The 19,295-nt window shown below is 44.1% G+C and overlaps 1 protein-coding gene across 20 annotated transcripts in view; it reads left to right on the top strand.

The window, feature by feature from the left end:
- meis2a (Meis homeobox 2a) overlaps positions 1–19,295 on the top strand; it is a 195,429-nt gene that overhangs the window by 135,394 nt on the left and 40,740 nt on the right. For 19 of the 20 annotated variants that reach the window (XM_042388076.1, XM_042388078.1, XM_042388080.1 and 16 more), the window contains one exon: positions 13,005–13,150. In XM_042388076.1, the coding sequence (XP_042244010.1) occupies positions 13,005–13,150 (146 nt within the window). The remainder of the gene's footprint in view (positions 1–13,004; positions 13,151–19,295) is intronic. The other variant, XM_042388077.1, reaches the window with a different exon arrangement.

Raw genomic sequence — 19,295 nt, 5'->3', positions numbered from 1 at the left:
TTGCTCTTGTGTAAATGAGGTTTTACACACACATGAAGCATATTTGGAACTGAGCAGAGTAGCTATACCCTACAGGTAGTGCTTTAACCATGCTGCCACCGTCCAAGAGAGTGGGAGGATGATAAAGGAAGTGTGTTACAATCCGAGTTCTTCCTCTCTGCTGCTGATTTTCACGCACACATCTTTCACGTTTATGCAAAGCTTTTGAGGGCATTATGCAAGATAAGCTCATTTTCTAGTCTGATTCCCACTCTAGTACATGCTTTAATGACTCTTAAAGCCAAGGGCTGCTTTTTTAGGCATAATAGCAGTCTCGCGGTCTCTCAGTTTCCACGAAGCCAGAGTGCTTTTTCCACACCTGATCACTTTTGTTCACCCATTTTATGGCTATTGGGGAGCAGGCGGAGGTGAGCGATTTGACAGTGGTTAGTGCCATGAGCCCTAATGTTTATTGGAAGCAAGCGTCTAATAATTTTTGATTACCCCAGAGGAGGTATTAGCCATGTTAGTCAGCAAGGATAATTTCTTATTTACATGCCCCAAGCAGTGAACACTCTGAAGGAACACTGGGGCTAAATGCGCAACAAAACAAATCAAACATGCCAAACGAGATGCTCCATCCTGGCTGGCTGCAGGGCGGAAGCTGAGAAAACCTTCATTATGCATTTACCATAATTCATTTAGAGGGTTATCAATTTGCAGAATACAGAGGAGATGTTTGGAGGGGGAAGCAAGAACACCATATCAAACGAAGGAAGAGAAAAAGGAACAAGGGAAGGCAAGATGAAAAGGAGTAAGATATTCAAGGATAGCTCAGTGCCTGGATTTTTAAAATGTTGTTCCAATTACACACTTTTCCATGTTTTGAGGCAGAACTTGCATGTTAAATGCTGCAATCTCCTCTCTTTTACCAGTGTCACGCTCCGCCCCCTAAAAAAAGCAGAAGCTGATTTCCCTTTAATGAAAGCTGTTTGGCTCAGGAATTCTCTTCTCTACCATTTTTTTTTTGTTGAGATTGAGGCTACACAGAGATGTTCTTCAAATATTGTCTTTCTGTTCATCTAGGGTTGTTCTTTGTTTAGCTTCTGCCCTGCTTACTCAAGGGTTTCTTGTATCTGTCTCTCAGTGTGGATTTCAGGACAGTTACTACATGTTTTCATTTTTCTCTCCTGGCAACACATACAGAGAGAAGAAAAAGACCTTTAAAAAGCATCTTTCCCTCTGCCACCAGGCAAGGATGACTAAGGCCCCATTAGAACAATTGGAGGAAACTTAGGGAGACGGGGAGTGTTCAAAAGAATGAAAGCAGCCAAAAAACACTGCTATCTTGTGATAACCAGTGCTTTCTTTCATTATCTAAACACAAAAACCTCCACCTTGGAAAAATTGCACTCACTGTATAGTTTCATTCAAAAATAAAACAATGAAACAGAGAGGTAGAAAAAGAAAGAAACAAAAAAAAACATTTAACATTTTCCAGAGTGAGGGGGAAAAGCTGCATTGTTTAGTACGAATGCTTACTCCCAGGGATGCAATGTTTAGACAACTGAGTGTCTGCAGGAGACATCTGTGAAGCCTGACCTTGTGACCCCGGAAAGAATGCTCTTAAGGTGGGGGGAAAACTGCCTTTACCACTGCATCATGGCCTACAGGACAGCCCAACAGCAGCACAACAAACACAACCGCTACAGAAAATAACAACACAACAGTCAATGAAAAAAAAAATTAGAATGAGGTAAAAAAAAGAAGAAAAAAGTACAGAGAGGCAATTGAAAGAGAGGAAGAAATAATGTTAATGTAAAGACAGAAATAGTTTACAAAACACTGATAAATAAAAACCAATAGAAAAAGAGAGAAACATGTAGGGGGCAGATAGCACAGATGTACTGAAAAGATGATTGGTCTGAATTGTGCCTCACAGGCTTGGCTGTCTCTTACTCCTTTAGCCCCCCATGAGATCATTTTCATCCTTTATAAGTCAAAAGGAAGCCCGGTTGAAAATGAAAGGTTACACAAGCCAGAGCCCAAGACCTTAGAGTGAGAGAGGAGAAGAGCCCTGCTGCAAGGGCCCTGCTGCTATTCAAAGCACCTGCCATTGTGTGGGCGCTCATCCAGGCCTATTGTTGTGCAGAAATTAGTCGTGCTCCCTTTGGCTCCCTTCGGCTCCAGAGGCATGCGGCAGACCCCCTTGTTGTTTTGGGTTCAGATACGTGGTTGGATATATGCGTGGCCCCGGCTACCATCACCACTGGCTGTGGCCCTTTGCCCTCTCTCCCACAGCACAGTATCGTTCAGTTTTTTTTTTCTCATCCACTCACTGTTGTTCACTTCTCAAGAACACTTTCAGGCCAACAGTCCTATAGTTTTCTCCCTCTTTCTTTTGTACTCCTACTCTTGTTTCTCCTTTGGTGTATATGCTTATTGTTCTTTGGAGCACCCTCATTATACCCATGGTTATATTTTAAGGGCCTCTCTCTTTGATTTTGGTCTCATGGGGAGTTGGTGTTGGGCTGGTGGGAGCTGTAGGGCTGGCCCAGCTCTCAGGGCTCCCCAGCCAGTGTCTCAGAGAGTGGGCTTGGGGGTATTGTTGGGCTGGGCCCTGCTGCAGAAACACTGGTGCTACCGTTAGTGCAGGGGGTGGATGTAGGGGGGAAAAATTGAAAAGTCAATAACGAAGGCCGGTCCAAAAAAAAAAAAAAAAGAAAGAAAAGAAAAGAGAGAGTGAAACAAAAGGAGATGGAGAGCTTCAAAAAGCTTTGAACACTGCTAATTAATAGCATCAGAGGAGGAGATTTTTTTCTCCCTTTTAGAACTTTATTGCTGCACATTAACTTGCAAGGCGAGGCGATCGAGGGCTCACATTTTGAGTCAGGTCCATCATACTGCCAGACCGACCTACAGTAATCATGTTGTGTGAGGACAGATCAGTAATGTCTCATTTAGAACATGAAAAACAAGCAAATAAAATGAAAATATTTGAAAAAAACTATTGAATTATTGTTGACAAGGTGTCAGAGTAGTGAATCTACTATGTGGTCAGTTGAGGCTCTAGTTTGCAGTGTTGTAGTTTTTCTTAACATTCTTAATATAATACAAACCACAAACAACTAAACTGGCAGTCAAAACTTTTAAGGAATGTAGAATTTATTGTGAGGCTCTTGTCTCGCATTTCATTACATTATACGGGTGTTCCTTTTTTTCTCTCACTCAGTGTAGAATTACATTATTGACAATAGGCATGTGTGTAAATTCACGCACATTTGTTTCTCTGCATCTCATATTTGAGATGTCAGTTTTTTTTTGTACTTTTATTGCGTGTTGTCACTCCCCCTTTTTCATGCAGCTAATCAAAAGGTAAGTTCCAGGAACGTGATGAAATGCGAACTTTGGTGGGTCAACGAGGCAGAGTGGCAGTAATTTGAACCGAGGCTTTGCAATTTGTATTTTTTTCACAGCAGTAATAGGCTCCTCTGTCACTGTTCCTGCCACAGCAATTTCCACTGCCAACAGCTGTCAAGCCCCTAAAATCAAAATTAGTGCCATGGAATTGGGCCTTAATGAAATGACCTGCTGGATTTACCTTAAGGAGCAAGGCGGACAGTCAATACTAGCCTCGTCAAAACCCTCTCTCCTCATGCTGCAGTCCCATTAATGAAAGGAAATAGTCTCGAGTAAATGTATTAAGCACTGCTTCCACCTTCTAATTATATTTTTCCCTTCTCTCTTCATAATTCATTCACTCTTTCATTAGTTCTTAATATTGAAAACGGCTTTTAACTGGCTATTCTGTCATCATGGGGTCACCGGTTATTTGTCACTATGTATGACAGGAATGTCAGAAGAGTCCATTTGTATTTTGGGATTAAATATAGTGTCCTACCACATGTAGGACTATTGTAATATATTTCATTCTGTGTAGGGAGTATTTTGAAAATAAACATACTTTATTTTCATAAAATCATACAGAACAATGGCGCATTAGGGGTTACACCATGGAACTATGGGCTCCACCCCACCTGCCTACCTCTGCTTCCTATAGAAAGTGGTGAATGTGTGCCAAGGCCCAGTGGAGGACACTGGGCCTGGGTTATTGACTTGTAAAGGAGCCGGTAGGTGAGGGGTCTTGACAAGACATGAGCGGCTGACTCTCTTGTAAAGCTGTATCTGATTTCTCCGCTAGTTGGCTCCCCGGAGAGACCCGCTCTACACTCTGTTGATCAGACTTTCACTCACAGCTGTATGGAAAACTGTAGCAATAAAAAGAATGAAAGAGTAGTTTTGTGAAAGGAGACACTCTTGTTCTGTATGCTATGATTCCCTGTTAGGGTGAGAATGAGAGCAAGAGAGGCAGGAGAAGAGAGCAAATGAATCAGCTGCTAGGTGAAAGAGCTATATCTATGAGTACATGGACTAAGTCAGTATGCCAGAAAAATCCCTCTACCATTAATGTTTTGGTGAGCTGTGTAATATGAACTTATCAATATGGGCATCTGCATCTGTGTAGGTGTGATAGCATTAAAATAACGGAAGTGTATCAGCAAGAGGGCAGACAAAGCAAGTATCAACTAAGCAAGATCCTCACTCCTCACAGATCTGACTAATTTATGAGGGTAAACTGTGCTGACAGAGAGAGAGATGCAGGTGGAGGGAGGAAGTTTTCATTGACTCTCCAGAGCAGGCCAAGCCAAAGCCCTGGAGGGATCTCTCTCAGTTTGAACTTTATCAGGGGCTACGCTTAATCAATACGCTATCGGAAAAAGAATTAATTACTAAAGCAGAATAAAACAGCTGCATTTTAAACCAAGGATTCATCAATTCTGTAATCTCTTGGTTACAGCTCAGGTGTCAGGAGGATCATTTCAACTCCATGTAATGAGGAACTGTGGGAGTTTACCCCAACCCTCTGCTGTCCTCTTCCTCCACCTCTCAATTTCTGACCCCCCTTTCCAACCGACACCCCCTCAAGATATTTTCCTTCCCTTCTTTTTCTTTTGCCTACCCTCTCGGCTGTTTGTCATCTACCTACAATATTCTCATATTTTCTTTTTTTTTTTTTTTTTTAACGTTTCCTCTTCTCTTGCCCCTTGCCTTATCCTTAATAGCCAACTGTATTCCACTCTCTCAGCCCCCCATCCCGCCACATTCCCTTCCCACCGAATTCCTGTCTTTGCGGGGATGGGACGAAGGGGTATTAAAACTGAAATCTCTGGTGCGAAGGCTGACTAGAACGGGACATTCCCGCTGCTGCAGCCATCAAGCCGGACATTCCTCCGCTCAGGCTGGGACACCACTGGTGTTGCAAAAGAGGAGGGGGGGGGGGGGGCATAAGGGATGGGGGAGATTGGTGTAGGCAGTAAAGAATAACCCACCATTCTCAAATAGTAAAAATAAAAATATTTTCAATGGAGTTTGAGAACACATTTAGATATTGGGGGACAGACACGCCACATGGGTAATATCCCCTGTCAAAAAAAAACCTTGGCTGCACTGTTGCTATGACCACTGCCATCCACCCCTCACAGCCCTTGACCCCAGCCCAAAGCCTGTAAACGGACTGTCCTTGACTTGCCATAATGGGGGATTTCAAGGCAGGTTGAGAAGGGGTTATGGGTGATGAATTGGGTTTTTAGTGAGCTCATTAGGAAGCCAAACAGAGTTTAGACTGGCGGAGCGGGGCAACAGCGCAGTAATCAGTTCTGCTCGCTTTGTTCCCTGCCTCCAGGACATTCATGTGAAAAAAAAGAGAGCGAGGAGAAAAAAAACTTCATGGCATTTGGTTGATGAGAGGGCTGCTGAGCAGAGGCTACAATCTGATGGTTGACTTGTTGATTTATAAACCTTTTAATCCATTTACTCTACCAACCCCCCGCCTCTATGTAGAAACTCCAACTCTGCTTTGATGCCACTGTCCATCAGGTGTGGCAACAATATCTGTAATAGATCCAAGTTGTCCTTCTCTCTCAGCAAAAAAAAACAGTACATTTGTTTGTTTGGTTTTAAATTGTAATTGAGGGTAGAGAATCACTGCTGATGTTATCATACATTGACTCAAACAGTGTAAGTTGTTCTGAATCAGGAAACCACACTCTGCTAAAACTGGCAACCTGCTCTTTCTTGTGGTTTAGGTAGAAGACTTTGATATACAATAGTTCCTAGCGGGGATTATAAAGCCATTTCTTCACTAGCAGATGGATCCATATGATGCATCTGTATGCCCTCCATCTCTTTGTTTACTTTTTCTCTGCGTCATCTCTATTCCCTGTTTTTATTATCATTCCAAAGTTTTATCACTGCAAAGTAGAGCAACTTAGTCATTTTTAGGAAGTAAAAAGTATGGAAGCAGCTTGTTTTACTAATGATCATGCTTGTTTCAATTCAACATAGCCTCACTTGCTTTTGGGAATTACCTATTCTTTAATATTTAATGCAGTATCAAACCTTAGGTTTTAAGTATGCTTCTCTGTGGGCACCCAGTCTTGTTTTTTTTATCCTAACAATTATAAATTATAGAGGGAGTATTGTCAATATATGCAATTTTAAACACCAACGTCAAGAATTGTTCCATTGTATCATTTTTGGTAAGGAAAGAAAGAAGGTAGCAAGGTTTGGACAGGTACATCAGCCAGTTTGTAAATTTGTTTATTAAGAAACAAGGGATGAACCGAGATTACCTACGAGACCAATTAGCCCCGTTCGATTTGGAGTGTAAGGGAGGAGCAGTGGCAGTTTCTTCTGCAGTGCTGGAGTGCAGGGGGAGCGAGGTGGAGTTGTCAGGGAGGCAGAGAGTGTGAAATGTCTGGTGGAGACCCAAAGCCCTTCATTAGCCACTGATCCCTGTCTGCTGAGTGAGGGGCAGTCATGGGCATCACAGCTCCCTTTTAGTTCCCCAAAAAGAGTGGGGTGAGGGGGTGGAGGGTTGCTCCCCCATCCCCTGCAATTTAGCCCTTTGCCATTCATGCAAATTGGGTCCTGACATCTGCAACAGCCTGCCTCCTTTCTTTTATACATCTTTATTCCATCTCTTTTCTTTCGATCTTTTTTCCTCCACAAATAAAGGCTCGTTTAGACGACAGACTCTTGTCTCAGCCGACATACATTCTTTTATGCATACTCCATGTATGTGTAAAAGAAGCACTTTTTCTGTGTGTCCACATACACATCTATAGGTATAGAATTGGAAGAAAGTATTAGGAAAATCAAGATCTCAGGAAGCATGAGCAGTCATTGTGTGGCCCTCAAAGTCCCAATTGATAATGTAATAAGTTAATTGTTGTTGATTAGATCAGTCCAAATCCTTTGATAATCTTGGTGCACCCATTTGAAAAATTTTAGGTTCTTGGCAGATGATAATCTTATGAGAAGATCCAGAGAATTCTAGGCAGTGAAAGCAGTAACCAGACAGCCTGCCCCCCTTCCTCCATCTCCCTTCTGGACGAACCACTTGTCTTTGGCTCCAGGGGTGAAGCTGAAAGGGGAGGATGGCTTTGCTCCAGCCCATATTTTGGGTTAAAAGGTAAAATAGCCCAACTGGTTGTTAAAAACAAGTTTTACCTCCAACCCTCCACCCTTACCCCTCCCCTCTCTTTCTCTCTGCTCCCTCCACTTCAGCCTCACCCTCTTTGGTAGGGATGTGCACAGTGGGGTCAACACTGGGCTTGTGAGAGGAGAGAGGCCTTGTATCGGTGGAGAGGCGATAGTTATCTCCAGCATTCCAGAGATGACAGAGAGATATCTGCCTGATGGCAGGGTTAGGGGGCTTAGAGAAGGGGCGGAGAAGGGAGGGAGGAGAGGAGGTACAGGAGTTGTTGAGCAACTACCCCCCACCTCCCTCCTTCCTTCCCTCCCTGCCTTTCTTACTGCCTGACTGCCTCGCTTCCCCACACATAGAAAAAACCCATCTAATTAGAAGCTCTTATTCCACTTCATTTAAGGGAACACTTAATGATGTGTTTTTGGGGGGAGACAACTACACATTACTTCTCATGCAAGAGGAACCACTCAGTCGTATAGCACCCAGGATGCAGATACAGCTGTGTTTGAAATGAAGGTTTGTTCCCATATCTCTGGGGTGTCATGGCTATTGGAGTACAGAGGAAAAAGTGGTAGTCTTCTCTCTTTCACCTTTAGCCAGTGTCCTAGTGGTAACAGGGGGCGGTAAAGAGGAGGCGGGTAGTGACATCGGAGTTTGGCAGGGAGACTTGCTGAAGGAGAGAGTTTGTTGTAATTGCTCTGACAGGTTTTAGGGCTGTTAATGACTCCGGCCTGAGCGCTACCAATTTGTCAGCATGCTTGCTGTTTACTAAGCTGTTGTTTTATGGTCCAGTGCAAGGGGCTGCTGCTTGTTTAAGCACAGATCAGGAAATAATCAGCGTAAAACACTGGCTGCAGTGGTGCAGCCACACTAAAACAGTTCCATTTAAGAGCCCTCATCTACTGTATGGATCTGAATGAACGCAGTAAACCATATGGTGTGTGGTCATACAAAGACAAACAAACACAATGATGGGTTACTTACTTTTGGACGCTCTAGTGTGTGTTTTATCATTAAAGGGATTATGGTCTACTCATTAGCACTTGTCTGCGCTGTATGTTACGTCAGTGCAAAGCATATTGCTAGCATGCGGTTATAGTCAGAAGACCTGTAATCCCCAGTCGGCACAGAGCAACAGAGGGCCGGCCATTCCCCTCGTGTGAATAGAGTCTCTACGTGTTTTTGTATGTGTGTGTGTGTGTGTGTGAGAGAGAGAGAGACTGTGTGTGCGTCAAGAGCATGTGGTCCCAGAGCCAGCAAAGACCCCTTCGTAAATCCAGAGTAAATAAAAGGGGTAACCAGACGGACAAAAGAGGAGCCCCCACTGCTTCTCTCATTCGCTGCCATTTGGGGGACTGAATGTGCTAAACGCTGCTTATGTTGGCTGAAAAGTTGAGGAGAAAAAGAGGGAAAAGGGAGGCTCTAAATCCCCCTCTTCTTTTCTCTTCATTCTCTACGGCCAAGCCTGCAGGGCTAGAGGTGGTGTAATAGGAGGGTGTTGGAGGGAGGGTTGGAAGGCCCGGTCACTATGGTGTGGTAAGGTAAAGAAGGCCAAAGGAGCTCTTGCTAAAACAAACCTCTTAGCTTCTGTCCTCCAGCTACTCCTTCTAACTCTACTCTTGAGTTTTTTCTCTTCTCCTCATTTGGGTGAGCTTGGGTGAACATGCCTGACTAGTTTGGGCTGACAGGGGGCGTGGAGGGTTGTGTGGGGGGGGTCTGTTGTAATTAGTCACTTTAACCACAGCTTCCATAAGCCACTGCCTCAACACTCTTGCTTCATTACCCTGAAACAAATGCTGGGGCCTCCCAGTGCAAAATCATTGCACAGCCTTTAGAAGAATACACACACAACATCTGAAGCTTGTATATAAGCTCCTCAGTAGGTATTTAAATAGTATATGGACCAATAAGTCTGGAGTGTTATTTGATAACTAACCATGACTGGGTTTGAATGTGTTTTCCAACTACTGACAAGTCATTATTCATTCATGCAATTGGTATATCGGAATGGTAGCGCACCAGAAGGAGGACATTCTTGATGTAGTGATAGAGCCACAATATATGTTACTCACAGTCAGATCCATAATGCTTCTAGGGCTGACTAGACCTTAGTGGCTCCCTAGGGGGGCAAGGTGCCTCCTAGACATGAAGCATGATCTCTAGAGTCATTAGAACACCCCTGAATCCCACTTAATCTCAGCAGAGACTGTAGGACACTTTGTGCTAAACCAATTCTTTATGCAAGAAATCCTGAAGCAACCCTGAATGTGCCAACATTAGATAAGCAGAGTTGCAGTGTGTTTACAGTCCTTTCCCAACCCGTTAATGAGCTCAGCCCTGAGACCAATTTACTCACAGGGAGATATATCTGAATGCATTTTTAATAACCACCAACTGGTGATGAGAGTAGGAATGTATGTGAGCGTAATGTGCTCTTGGACTTGCTTGTTTGTTTGCTTGCGTGTTCATTCCGTCTCTCACCCTCATTGCGTTCGGTCATTGTCTTCCATCTTGCCTGATTACACCTTCTAGGTTTGTGCAAACAAAAGTATGCACAGAACTTTCATTGCAAACACTTTAAGTCAAAATATTGATAGTGTGTAGGGGAGAAGGAGAGTGAAGGAAAGAGTGAGGAAAGACAGAAAGAGAGTGGGGAGAGTTGGGGGGGGGGGGCGTGAGGAGGGGGGTTTGTCTTTTTTCCGTCTCCAAGGGCGCTGCTTTTCCAAAAGTGCCTGGGGCTACACTCCAGCACCTCGGCTCCCCTAGGCCTTTCGGCTGCCTCCTAATAGCCAACCCCCATCTGTGTCACATGGCCAGATGATGGGACGCTTCCCCCTGCTCTGCCCTGCACTTTTTTTTCCTTTCCCCATTTTTTTTTTAGAGTGCACATCCACACAGGTTAGAATGGCAGAGTTGCCAGGGAACAGTCAGAAGCCATTAGCGTTTGGGACAATTTGCCCTGCAGCGTTCCTTCTCTCGCTCATAAGAAAGGAGTGGGGGTGGATGCAAAGCACCAGCTCTCCTTTAGATGTAATGAGGTTGTGCAAGTTGGGTCTTCTTTATTCTTTTTCAACTCCTTCTCTTTTCCTCCTCTTGCTTCTTCATCTCCCTGTTATTTCTTTCTTTGCTATTTCTTACTTATATACTGTGTGTGTATATATATACATACACTATGCATATATTTATATATATATAGTATATGTAAAGTCAATAACAACTATTAATAGTGTCCACAAAATTCATGCTTGAATGCCACAAGCCTGGTCTGTGCACACATGACAGTATCCATGTACATGTGAGAGAAAGACAGAGGAGCTGAGAGCCTTGGAGTCTGGTTTCACCCTTGCGGGCTAGGGCAGGAGGCAGCAAGCATGCTGGGTAATGAAGTGACAGGTCAGTCTGTAAATACGCACGGGTCGCTCTGGCTCTGGCCAGGGGGGAGGCTATCGCATTGCAGTGAAAATGGAAACGTCAATAAAATTAATCTGCCAGCCTTTTGGCCACTGTGTGGTTCCATTGGATGAGCCTGACTGCTCACAGCAGGAGAGGGATTTGGAGACTTGCTTGAAAATCAACACAAAACCTAGCGGCACACAAACAAACAAACTGTGTATCAACATTATTCAGCAAAGCTCAAAAGAAGAGAAACAAGGGGAGGGTGGTTAAAATTCACAGCTCACTACTTGTGTTGTTATTGAAGTTAGGAAGCAAACTGGGGGAGTTAGACTTGACTTCCGCCTGGGTCGCATTTCTCAGGAAGCCCCTCACAGTCAGGGTAGGGCTACGGCCAGACCAAAGTTTATTGTTTTAGGCTTTCCTGAACAAGGATTCGTACTTAGCCTGGGATTTATGGCATTTGCCACTAATGAATGCCCATTCTACAATTACAACACCCCTAGTCTGTGTCCCCATTCCCATATGTCCTTCAGAGAGGCTGTTGCTTCTTTAACTTCACACAGGGAGCGCAAAGTCGGCACTTCTCTGTTTTCCCCTTTCGTGTGGCTCTGCACTAATGATGTGGAAGGAAAACACTGCGCACAGACAGAAAAGATAGACAGAGAGAAGAAAAAAGAGAGGGAAAACAAGGGGGAGAAAAAAGAAAAAGAAAATGGGGAAAGTAGTTAGAAGTGAGGGCCCCTACTGTCCTTGTATTCTTCATTTATTTTGCATTTGATTACGCTACCAGTCGGATCCTTTTTCTTTCCCCCTTTTTAATGTTATTAGTTCAAATATTTATGCGAGATTAGGGCTTGTATAGGTGGTTGTGATTGATGCCTCCCCAAAAACAGGAGGACATGTGAGTCTGAATTTTGAGAACGTCAGGGTCCTTCTCTGCCTTAGTGGAGGAGTTTTTCAGATACATAATTTAGATGCCCTCAAGGAAGGCTTTCAAGGCATTTGTGCCCGGGGGCAAGAAAAAATAACTATGACTGTTAAAAGTAAATCATTTTTGCTAATGCACAATTAATGCCGGGAAGGAGGAACAAGAAAAGGGCAAGGGACAAAGATGGAAACTTCAATTTAAAGGAGAAATCGTGCCTGGGTATGTGCATGTTTTTCCTCTTGAAATCAAACACTGACGGACATTAATGCAGGCGAAGCCGCCACTGGCCTGTCATGCTAATCTTGTGGCAGAATGGGGAGGGGTTGCTGCGAGGGAAGGGAGTGGGAGAGGAGGACTAGGAGAGTCAGGGGCTGGGGTGGGGGAGGCAGACGAGTCCATTATGTGCATCGAAGTGCAACAATGAACAACCCCAAATCACATCCTTACTTCAATACGCATGCTTTTCAACTGGATGCCCTGAATTATCATATCCTGTGAGTTTTGTTTGTATGTGAGTGTGTGTGTGTGTGTGTGTGTACTGTATATGTCTGCATAACTCCTTCTTGTCCCCTTTGGCTCTCTTCAAAAGATGAAAAAAAAATGCTCTACATATGTCAAGCATGCAAATCTAATTGAATTAATGACATGAGTCCAAGCCTCTACTGTACTTGAAGACTCGTCGTACTTTATTGTCATCTCGCTTCATTTTTTCTTTCCTTCTCTTCCTACCGTAGAACTGGAATGAGGAATCTAGTGTTTCAGTGTCCAACCATAACATTAGAGTCATTAACCCCCATTCCCCTCTCCTGTGCTCTGGGGTATTGAACAACTCTGCTAGGCCTCTGTGTAAACCCTTAGCTCTCTGTACAGGCCTTCGTCTAAGGCCGTCTAAATCCCTCTACCTCCATATCTTCAGTACACAACACTGACTTTGCTCTGGCAATTTACAAGGCCTGAGTGCAGTGCTTTTGAATTCTTTCTTAGGTATCTTTGTCAGATTATCCATCTTTCATAAGCCTTAAACTCAGCTTTGACTGTCTATACAGTACTTCTGTTTCTGCTTTGAGCAGGATTTTTTTTTTTTATTGTACTCTGAGTCAGTGATGTGGTCTGGGATGTTATTTAACCCCGGGTTTGGTTTCCGTCCAGGAGATGGCTTAGACAACAGTGTTGCATCGCCTGGCACAGGGGACGATGATGATCCAGACAAGGATAAGAAGAGGCAGAAAAAGCGTGGCATTTTCCCCAAGGTGGCCACTAACATCATGAGGGCGTGGCTGTTCCAGCATCTCACGGTAAGCACAGCCATAACTTTTTAAAGATACACGTGAATTAAATGAATGTATGAAAACAACACAGGTGGAAAGACACACACACACACACACACACACATACCCTCGGAAAAAAAAACATGCAGAAGCCCACATACACACACCTGTCACATAGTCATCAGTGAGGGAGGTGAGCGACGGCAGCGCTGTGATGCTCACCTGTCAGCCACCTGTCAGAGGGACACAGTGACCGGGTCAATCTAATCAGTTTGGACTGTTTACCCTGCTCAGCACACTCTGAGTAAGAGGGAGATGGCCAAACAATCCATGACATTTACTCCAATATGAGATGCGCTGTTTGTTTGGCTTGAAGAAGAATGTTTTTCTGGGGCAGAATGAGAGGAGTGATAGTTACTGGAGAATGATCATGGGTGTAAAGGTGTGAAGTTTTAGGTAGTGCACATCAATTTTTTAAACCATATTTTCAAATTTGTGATATTTAAATACGTTTGAGGTTGAGATGGTGAATGGTCATATCTTTCTTTTTTCATTCACTTCACTTAGCGCAGTGATGCTTCATGGCTTTGAGTAAATATTCAAATGTGACAGTAATTCAAAATAATAGAACATTCACTGCTCAGCTGTTTTCTTTACGTGTTGGTTTTTCTGTCTGTCTATTTGTGTTCATCAAGTATAAGGCGATCGACCACATGTCCCCCTACCCTCGCTAATGTCAGGACATTATCAGAACATCAGGCTGTATTGATTTTGCTACGCAGGTCAGATTTCAGGAGGAGGTGGCCACACCAGGACACATAAGCTGCTCTCAGAGCACGTGGCTCTCTGTCCCAGAGATGGAGAGACAATTTAGGGGGAACGGAGTAGTAAAAGAAGAGAGAGAGAAAGTAGAAGAGACTTAGCTCAGAGCGTCAGGTGCCCCCTGTGCACCCGCAACCCCCCCCCTCCCCACCACCACCACCAGTGCCCACTCCCTACCCAAAGCCCTCAGACCCTGATTACCTAACCAAAAGCCCAAGTAATGAGTGGCCAGCAAATACGGACTAATTGAAAGGGCTGTAAATCCATTACATATTGGTCAGGGATAATCAGGAGTGCTTTAATCACTTTTATCTATTCAGGAGCAGTGAAGCTGCAACAGCAAAGCCCTGAGCCTCGCAGGCCTTAGCGGCTCCACCACGCCAGTCTGCATGCTTATTATTCTCATCATTATCAAAATGACTTCACAGCTGTTCACAGCTCCATCGCTCCCTGACTGGAGACCTCTCACCAAACTGTGCAGACTAGGCTTCACTCAGAGATTGAGGGCAGGAGGGAGGCCAAACTTTTTTTCCTTTTTTTTTTTTTTTAGATAATTCTTTACCGAAGTGGAATTTACTGTATGTTCATATATGCATGCACAAAACACATAAACACACCTTATGTGAGTTTAGACTAGAAATTTCCTCACGATTTGGCATCTTTCCTAGTAAAAACCTCACACAGTTTCAGCGCTCCTTTTCCTGCAAAAGATGCTGATAGAAAGACAGAATGATGCATAGAGAGCTTTTGGAAGAGACTCCAGCAATTTTCTTTAGAATTGTTTTAAAATTCAATTGAAAGAGTGGAAAGGAAAGGAGGGGGGGGAAAAGCCCAATGTTGGACACAGGCACAGTTTTCAGAGAGCTGGTTAATTCAGACAGTGCAGAGCTTTCAATGCCCTCTTTTTCTCTGTCCCTCTCTCCTTTATCACATCCCCTGCTTGTAGATGTTCTCTCCAATCTTTATTTGTTTCTTTTGTGTAAAGCCCTGGCCAGTCTTGTACAAATAATAATCCCTCCCTTTTAACCTGCCTTCATTTCTCTACTGAGGAAGAGGACTAATTGAATTATCCCCCTTCTCTTCTCACCATCCAATTCTCCCACCCATAAACTCTCTCTCTCTCTCTCTCTCATACGCACACACACACACACACACACTCCCATTAGCCATTCTCCTTTCTTTTAATTTGTTAAGCAAATGTATTTGCCATTGCTGGATGCGTTTGTGCAAGGGTGAATTCTTGGGGACTTTGGCCCCTGAATGGCCTATAGCAGCAATTCTGTCATTCACGCATTCATTAACTGAGGGGTGAGGAGTGAAAGGAGCAGCCTTGTATTTTCTCAAACGGCGGGGCCAGCATGAAGCTCCTCTTCCATGAGCCACAGGGGTCTCCCTACATATGTTCTCAACATCCAGCCATTGTCACATCTTCTGAAAAGCTCAAAAGGACAGGACCCCCCTTCACACACAGAAAAACAACACAGGCCAATAGTAACAACTGTTGGCTTTTGGATTCAGTATAACAAAATTGCCCTCTCCCCTCCCACCCTCCCTCGCTTTACTCTGACCTCACACTCTCTTGGGAGAAATCATAAGATGGTTTTCTTCATGACATTCACATATAGAAAGTAATCTCATATTTAACATCAATCCTACCGTTGCCACAGTCTGAAACTGCAGCCAATATTCCAGCTGAGGGGAAAATAAGATCTCACAAAATATACAAAGATTCCACAGATACTCTACGGAGAAGCTGTGATAACTCTGACCTCTTATGCTGAGCCCATATGCACATGCACTAGAGAGCACGTGAGCTGGCAACCTTAAATGCCCCATATTTAATTGGCAAACGGCTGGACAGATCAGCTGGTGTTAGCTGGCAGAAGAGGGACAGACCGTCTCTCCACTCCCTCCTTCTATCCTCCCTCCCACTCTTTCTCTCTCTAATACCACCCCCCTCCCTCCCCATGAGTTTCTGGATGTCTTCCAGCCACATTAGGGGAAGGGAAATCCCAGACTGTTGGTGTAAGCTTTTCAATACTACAGGGAGATTATGTTATCAGAAAGGTAAACTTCACTGTTAGGGGTAAAATGTTCTACTGCACTTCAAAAGCATGGACTACAGAATTCAGGAGAGGAAGAGAGAGTTATGTAGAAGGGTAGGTATATACAGGGAATGCAAGAGAGAAGAAGAGAGGTGATAAGAGAGAGGCAGACAGAGAAATAAAGAGGCAGTGGTGGGAGTTTTTTTTCTTATTGTTGCAAAAGGTGATGCCCTTTTGTTTGGCAAAAGCAAACTCTAAAATCTACAATTAGCCCCTCGGCGCCCCCGGCCTTCCTTCCCTCTCACCCCCTGTTAGCCCCCTGCTAGCCCTTACTCACCCCTGTAAAGACAAGGGTCGGCCTTGCAATGAAAACAGGAAGCACTCAGATACAAAGATACCACTCTGGGCCCTGGCCTTGTCTTTTGACTAGTGTAAACCCTCAAACACCTATGAAAATAAATAGGGGACCTCAGGAGCAAACCAGGCCAGTTGATAGTATGCGCACGTGTGCATGTGTGAGCTAGGTGGAGGGAGGGAATGAGCGAGAGAGGGAGAGTGGTCAGTCAGATGAGTAGGTAGCCTTCTCAAGCATCAAGCGTCTCAGGTTTTGTGCTAGGCCACCCTTTGGCCTGGGTGTTTGGGGAAATGCTGTTAAGCTGCTAAGCCAGGTGTATTGGTCCCCTGGGCTCCCTGAAAGGGAAATGATACATCCCTTGGTCATTTGGAAAGTCCTTGGACTGTGAGCATTAGAACAGTGTGTCCAGATGTGAAATGTTTATGCATCCTATTTGATTACTGTATTGTATTTAGTACAGCACATACTTTTCTTTTCTAAGTGTTTGCCTACCAGTGAGAGTACTGACTCACTAACTGTTGCATGACTAAATTTATAAAATAAGAAATATTGTGTTTTTTTCTTGTATAACAGGAAGAACACTTACAGCAGAGCTCAAAAACAAGGCCATATGATTAACCAAAATAAGGACACGTCACACTTTGTGAGGAGATGAGTGCATTGTGCTTCAAACATCATTAGATACACTAGTGACAGTGGCTACACCCCCCTCCACCACCCACTCCACCCCCCACCCCCACCCCACCCGCTTCACTCCCAATCCCAGCCCAACATAGCATTAGTCTCCATGACAACAGGGTGTCATCGTCAGGTCGAGCCCTCCTATGGGAGCTGCTCTCTCGACCGCCCTTTATAGACGCACATAAAAGAGCCAGCTAGGGTCATTCACAAGACATGGGCGCAGGCAAGGCCAAAACCTGGCAACGGATGTTTGTCCCATACGATAAACAAGTGTACAAGTCCATCCCTCGAAAAGAGAGGGCATGTTGTTTGAGTAGACTAAACAGTCAGCCCTGTTGTATCCCCAGTTTTGTTTAAGCTCCTCTAGTCCTTCTAATCCTTGTGTGTTGTTGCAGTACAAGCAGCATTTAACTGGTGGAGACACACATCTGCAAACAGTTTGAAATACCCAAGCCCTTCCTCCTTTTACATTCAGCTGCTGAAAGCTGTCCATTTCATATTTCCTGCTGCCTACTTTTATCTTTCCAACATACTGTACATGTCACCATAAGTTTTTATTTAATTCATACTTAGTTAGTTCACTAATTACATCATTAGTTTGTTTGGATTTTAGTTGTACTTGTGTAGCAATAAAAAAAAACAACTTTTTAAAGCCAGAAATTTTTATTAAGTAGTAACTTTGGCCTGCTTTTCAGAAATTACACTTTGGAAATCTGTTTACTTTTCACCTCCGTAAGTTGTTGTGTGAGTTTGGAAGAAGAGAGGGTGCAGACAAAGGAGAAGGAGGGAGTGGGTTTAGGGGTGAGGAGGGGGTAAAGAGGGGGCTCCTAAGGGTCACAGAGGTGGACGCCTGGAGGAGGCCCACACACTAATCTGTCATGTGCTTGTTTGCCTCAGAGCCCAAAAGTCAGCTCTCCAGTCACCCATAGCAACCCAGGCGACAGTTTGGTTCACTGCCACTGCCCAAATGTGTGACTATCAGTGGGAGATGTGGGGAAAATGAGTCATCACATTGCTTTTGTGTGTGTGTTTACAAAACAGACATTAGTGACAACATGACAGGAGAGTTTAGGGATGTTTAGCACAGGAGTCATTGAAAGTCTTTGATAATGACTGAGGAGGAGATCTTTTTTGGGGTGGGGGGGCGTGGGGGGGGTATGAGGTTTGGTGCCTAGCTATTGTCTAGTCACTGTGTTCTAATGTTGGCTGCTCAGCGACCCTGGAAAACAGAGACATAAGCCACCTCAGTCTGCCATCTGTTCTTCCCGAGCCTGGCCATCACAGAGGGGCTACCACACCACGGACAGACCTTACGGGGGAAAGACGCTGACACACAGACACTTCAGAAATTCTTTATTTCACACAAGAATCTCGCCTTCCTTGTCAGAACTCATTTAAAAAAAATACCATTACATGTCTAACAAGATGCTTTTTATAGAAGGAGAGAGCATAAACCAGGATGAAAGTTTAGAAGGGGGATCCAGTGACTTCCCATTTTCACAGGCTGTATAATTATATGACAGGCCACATCAACTTTGCCATCTCATTGCAGAGCGGCTTTGCAGCAATTTCCAAGTGTTAGTGTGTCACAGCTCTGTGACTGACAAAAGCCTTGTTTACAGGGTACTTTGGCATAGTTGGTTGCCGTTCCAGAGGTTTAGTGCTGCATTAGAATGTAATAAGCCCGAATTTGTTTCATGCTCCGACATCAGACCTTTACACTTTGCCCCCTAATCCAGATCTGTCGTAGTTTCACTTCAAAGCCAACTAAGCCCACGTGGAATCCACTGACATATGAAGCATGGCACATTAACCCTGCATACACTATGGAGTGCATGTGCTTGTGAAAATAGCAGGAATGTTTGCTGTTTTTTAAAAAAAAAAACTTTTCATTCCCATAAGCTTGCTTATCTTCAAGATGAGCACCATGTTATTGTGCATGTGGAAATGCAGGGGTACCAGCACCACTCCTCCACCCTCTATCTCACATTTCCTCCGTTTTCCCTCCTTCCCTGTTAATTTTTCCTCCTGCTGTTTGCATCTTAATGCAGGTTGTTTAATGAAGTAGCAGAAATGAGTGCGTTTGTGAAGGGACTGTTTATGACACATTCCCAGTGCATGGAGGTGATTAAGCTGTGTGAAACTCCAGTGTTTGCAAAAAGAAAAAAAAAAGACATACGATATAAAATAAATAAGAATAAAGGAAAAAACTAAGGAGGACTGTGTTCCCTTGAACTGTGATGCAATATGCATTTCTTTAAATGAGGTT

The sequence above is a fragment of the Thunnus maccoyii genome, chromosome 16 (assembly GCF_910596095.1).
Source record: "Thunnus maccoyii chromosome 16, fThuMac1.1, whole genome shotgun sequence".
In the NCBI taxonomy this organism is placed as follows: Eukaryota; Metazoa; Chordata; class Actinopteri; order Scombriformes; family Scombridae; genus Thunnus; species Thunnus maccoyii.
Note: the sequence above shows the minus strand (reverse complement) of the source record. Positions and strands in the feature narration are given on the sequence as shown.